The following is a 4,807-nucleotide window of genomic DNA, read 5'->3' as shown; positions in this document are numbered from 1 at the left end:
GAGCAGAGTAGGCTCAGGGCATCTCACCCCTGGGGATAAATACCTGGGGGGAGGCTGCAGAGGGGCCAGGGCCAGGGACAGCCCCAGGGGCCAGAGGCACAAGGTGACACACAGGAGGGGCCCTCCGAGCTCAGGAGACACTTCTGCACTGGGAGGGTGGCTGAGCACTGGTGCAGGTGCCCAGGGAGGTGGTGGAGTGTCCATCCCTGGAGGGACTCAAAAGCCCCCTGGACACATCCTGGGCAGCTGCCCCTGGGTGGCTCTGATGGAGCAGGGGCTGGGCAAGGTGACCTCCAGAGGTGCCTCACCCAGCCTGAGGTTCTGTGACTCTGAGAAAAAACAGGTTGCAGTTTCCTAAGGACAAATGGAAAAGCTCCACACATGGCAGGTTTCTCCTGCCCTCACCAAAGTGGTTCATGTCACATGTTTCCCTTCTGCACATTCCTCCCTGGAGGGAGGATGCCCCTAAGGTCACTCCTTGAGGCAGAGAGAAGTGTTTGCCTGTTGGAGTCCAGGGCATTCCTTTGGGCACCCTGGGAGGCCACAGACCTCGGCAGAGAGGTCTGGGACCCTAGCAAGAGGGTTAGAGATCTGTACAGGGGGGTCTGGAATCTGTACAGGGGGGTTGGAGACCCTGGCACAGAGCCCAGAGAGACACTGTCTTTGACTTCAGTCCATGCAAAAAAGCTTCTAACACTGAGAGAAGAATTACAAGTCACAAAGACGTAACTGACAGTAGTGTAGTGTGTCGCAGGGTGGAAAATTTTGTAGTTTTAGGATTCTTAGTATGTAGGTGCATGGAGAACAAGATGGAGGATTTAGGGTGTTGCCCTGAGTTCTTCCTTCTTCTCCCCTGGCGTCCATCTCCTGGTGACGGTGGCACAAAGTAGTTTAAGCAGATTGGGTCAGAGTAGAGTTGACCCCTTTAGTGTAGGTAATAGGCATTGGCACATAATTGCAAATAATAGACAGGTAGTTATCTGTATAAAAGGCAGCGACCTCCCATGGCGGGGGGAGTCGTCCTGTGTCCGAGCAGCTGTGAACATCTCAGCCGGGCACAGAGAAAATTGTAAGATAAGAAACTAATAAACAACGCGAGAAACCAAAGAGAAAAAGACCTTGAAGACTCCGCTTTTTTCTCGCGTCTGGCTCGGGGCCTTCAGAGGGCAAAAAGGGCCCACTCGAACCACCACCTGAATCTCGGGAAAAGAAAACCAAACCTGAGATTTGCCCATGGTCATTGGTTTGGGTGATCAGTCTTTACTTAAGAACTGGTTTTGCTGGCTTGAAGGGAATTGCTTCAATGTTGCTTCAAATAGAACTCACTATACTGGAAGCTATAGTTCTCTGTACTGGGTAGTAAGTAATTCTGAGAAAGATCTTTTCATTTAATCATGACCATAATAAACTCTTTATTTGCCTTCAAATATAACCTTCGTGCCATGGAACACAGTTATATAAAGGTTCAATTACACCTATACTATCCTTTAAACACAAACTACTGACTAAGTCTATGGCTGCATCCAGCGGCGTCCGGGCTCTTCTCTGAGAAGTCGAGGAAGCAAGGAGGTCCTTTCTGCACCTTGTGACTCAACAGGAGCGTCCTGCCTGCTCCCTGCACAGCTCTCCAGGTGGTCCTGCTGGTCCCGGGCCAGCTGTGACTGCAGCAGGGACACCTGGAAGAGGCAAAGGCCCGGCTCAGACAAGCCCACGCTGGCAGGAGCATCCGCAGCCCCACGGAACCGGCTGTCGGGGCAGACACAGCCTCCAAGTCCAGCCCTCACCAACACTCTGCCCTTGGGGAAGGGGAAAGGAACAGGCTCCCAGACTGCCCCTCAACAGAGCTCAGAGGATCAACAGGTCCACTTCATGGCTGGCAAACCCTTCCCACGTACATCCCTCAGCCACCACAGGTCTATTAGAGAGAGTTCCAACAGCATTTAGGAACCCAACTCTGATTTCCAAAGCACAGACTTGGGCCACTGACCCCTTTCTCCACAGGCTGTGCCTCAGCACAAGGGCTACTGCTCCTCTGAGCTACTGAAGGACTCTTCCTGAGACGCCGATATAGTCTGCCGGTCAGACTGGGAGACAGGCAACATAAAGTGTCTGGGGGGAACACTCTCCTAAAAGTTCTGATTCTTCTCCCTTCAGGTTCCACCAGCATGTTGGATGGGAGAAAGGGTCACAGAAACCTGTCAGCAAGCGTGGAGCAAAAGGATCTGTGGCCATCAGGGCATGGAGATCTCTGCTCTGAGACTCTGAATTGCACCAGACAACACTGGGGGCAAAAAGCTCTCTCTGGGGGCTGTGCAAGAGAGGTCAGTGAGTGTCTGGGGACACGGGGCCAGAGAGGCAGCAGAGTGAAGGTGCCTTTGTTAAAGCCATGGGCTGCCACAAGAGAGAGAACAAACAGAAGGGTGTGCCCAGAGCAGGCACAGGCAGAGGCAAGGAAACAAGCAGAGATCTCCAAAGCACTGCCTGGGCTAACATGTTGTGTTCCAGAGCAGCCCCAAGGCTCTGCACAGGCAGCGCACTTTACCTGCTCGCCAGTTCTCCTGGGCTCAGTAGTTGATTCAGGCTTCTTTGTCTTGACCTTCTGGAGTCTCACACGCAGCTGGGACACTGCAGCCCGCAGCACTTGCACAGAGTCCTTCAAGCGCCGTTCTCTTGCTCGGGACTCCTCCAGCTGCTGCAGCAGCTGCTTCTCTCGAGCTGCCTGGGTAGCCTCCATCTGCTGCACTGTGTCCTGCAGTATGTGGATCTGGAAGATGGATGCACAGAGCCTCAGGGACAGGGCTGCTTCTGAGGCTCAGAGTGGGCAGTAGGGAGAGCAAGAATGGAGAAATGACGTCAAGCAAAAAACACGCCTGAAACAGAAGGCCCAGAAGCAAGGATTGTAATGGAGACAAATGTGGAGAAAACAGGGAGAGGGAGGCAAGGGCCATCCTTGAGGCTGCAGCTCTGAACACCGGCTGAACTGGCTGTGCTGGAAGTGCCCTCCCCAGCCTGCCACAGCCACGTCTGTGTCCCCACATTGCTCAGGGCCTGGCACAGGCACCAACTCTGCCTGGGACAACACTGCTAACAGAGGGACAGAGAAGCTCCAAAGGAGTCCGCTGCAGCCTCTCCTCCCACATTTCCTGCTGGGAGCCGGCAGAGAATGGGTGAAAACAGTGGCAGCACGCGGCACCACATGCAGACTTGGCCTCAGGGTTCAGCAGCAGCACAAGGCAGAGCACGGCAGCAGTGGATGCTGCCGGGAGGGAAAAGAGCTTGGGGCCTCCCAGCCAAAGGTGGTGGTGTGTGTCCCTGGAGAAGAGGATGCCAGTGCACTGCTTACCAGGGCGTGGAGCTCGTCCACTTCTCTTCTATATTCAGAACAGAGCTGCAGGGTCTCCTGAAGAGCAGAACGAAGCTCAGTCACCTGAGTGTTCAGTGCCAGGTTCTTTTCTTCCAGCGATCTGAGGCACGGGTTCTGTGATCTACAAGTTGCAAATATGGAGAGACATGAGTTGCTTGCTCCTGACTCCCACAGTCAGGTATTCCAGGACAACATGGCTCAAGATCCCCACACCTGAGTATGAAAAATGGGAGGCATGGAAAGTCGTCCAGAGAAGGCACATTTGTGCCATTTCAATGGCAAAGCAGGGCCCTCTGAGGGAGTGCCCAGGCCTTCCTTATGGCCTGGCACAGCACAGATAGCCCAGCCCAGCTTGACTTCAAGAGCCAAGCCTTCAGTTGCTGTTCCTGACCTATGACACTGGGTAGCTGCGCCCAAACAGGCCGGGCTGGCGAGCGAAAGCCCAGCCCCTGCTCACAGCCCTTCTCTCCTCAGCACTTCTAAGCTGCTCTGCTGGGGGACAGAACAGATTCTTGTCCTGGCTGACTCCTGACGCTGTAATGCTCTTGATAATGGACATGAAGGTACATCATCTTCCAGACACCCTGTCTTTAAGAGACTTGCAAACTACTTTGCATGATACAGTAAAATCTCATGGCCATGGCAGCACTTGTAAAAAATCAGAACACACGGATTTTTCTCTGAACAACAACTACCTGAATGAAGAGACTGCAGTTTAAACTCTTGCAAGGTCAAGGAGTAGACTTGCCAGCTTTGTTTTAGTGTTGCTGGCTAAGCAGGCAGTAGCCCAAGTGACTTGTCCACCTTTACAGAGTGCGAGGGACCATCCAAAGGGGCCTTGGCGGGTTTGGCAGGTGGCTGCCCATCAACAATCAGCAAGAATCCTCAGAGGCTGTTGAGAATTCCAAAGAGCTTTTCCTGCTGCTCTCTAAGCAGTTCTAGGATCTGCCCCACACTTCTCAAGAGTGTGCTTGGAAGCAGAAGGCCCTCAAGACATTCAGCAGCAGCCTCTGGCTTCGTGCTACTCCCAATGTCCAAAGGTAAGAGCCTGGAATGCTGAAGATGAATCTTCAGTTCCAGAGATCGGGATCATGTCAAGCTACTTTGTAAGGAATGAGGGATATTCAATGCCCAGAACCAGGAACCAAACCCAAGAGACACGTGTGGTTTCACTCAACATCTGCATGGTTTAACTACTACTCAATTCAGGGTGGGTGGCTTGCTTTGGACTTCCCACAGGAGTGTGCTCAGCGGCACAAACAGGAGCCCAAGGCTCACGAGAGCTTTGCTGGCTTTAGGTGCCAGAAAAATAATCTTCACATGGTGGCATAGTTTTGGTTTTTTTTCTTGAGACTCTTCCATATTCTGTCCATAGAGTGTAAAAACATCTGGAAAGGATCTGCTCCCTGCCTTTACCTGGTCTCTGCCAGCTGCTTGGAAAGG

General features: G+C 52.9%; 1 protein-coding gene across 1 annotated transcript; it reads right to left on the bottom strand.

The window, feature by feature from the left end:
- Positions 1-1,453: 1,453 nt before the first annotated feature.
- Positions 1,454-3,936, bottom strand: LOC136298503 (coiled-coil alpha-helical rod protein 1-like). Its single transcript, XM_066199243.1, has 4 exons — positions 3,932-3,936; positions 3,344-3,485; positions 2,543-2,764; positions 1,454-1,676 (listed from the first exon to the last, which is right to left on the bottom strand). The coding sequence occupies exons 1-4, from the start codon at positions 3,934-3,936 to the stop codon at positions 1,512-1,514; spliced, it is 534 nt and encodes a 177-aa protein (XP_066055340.1). The 3' UTR covers positions 1,454-1,511.
- Between the last annotated feature and the right edge of the window lie 871 nt (positions 3,937-4,807).

Source organism: Chamaea fasciata, unplaced genomic scaffold, assembly GCF_029207755.1.
Source record: "Chamaea fasciata isolate MVZ Bird 193981 ecotype frontalis unplaced genomic scaffold, bChaFas1.0.hap1 SCAF_17, whole genome shotgun sequence".
NCBI lineage: Eukaryota > Metazoa > Chordata > Aves > Passeriformes > Sylviidae > Chamaea > Chamaea fasciata.
This window is presented reverse-complemented; position numbering and strand designations above follow the sequence as displayed.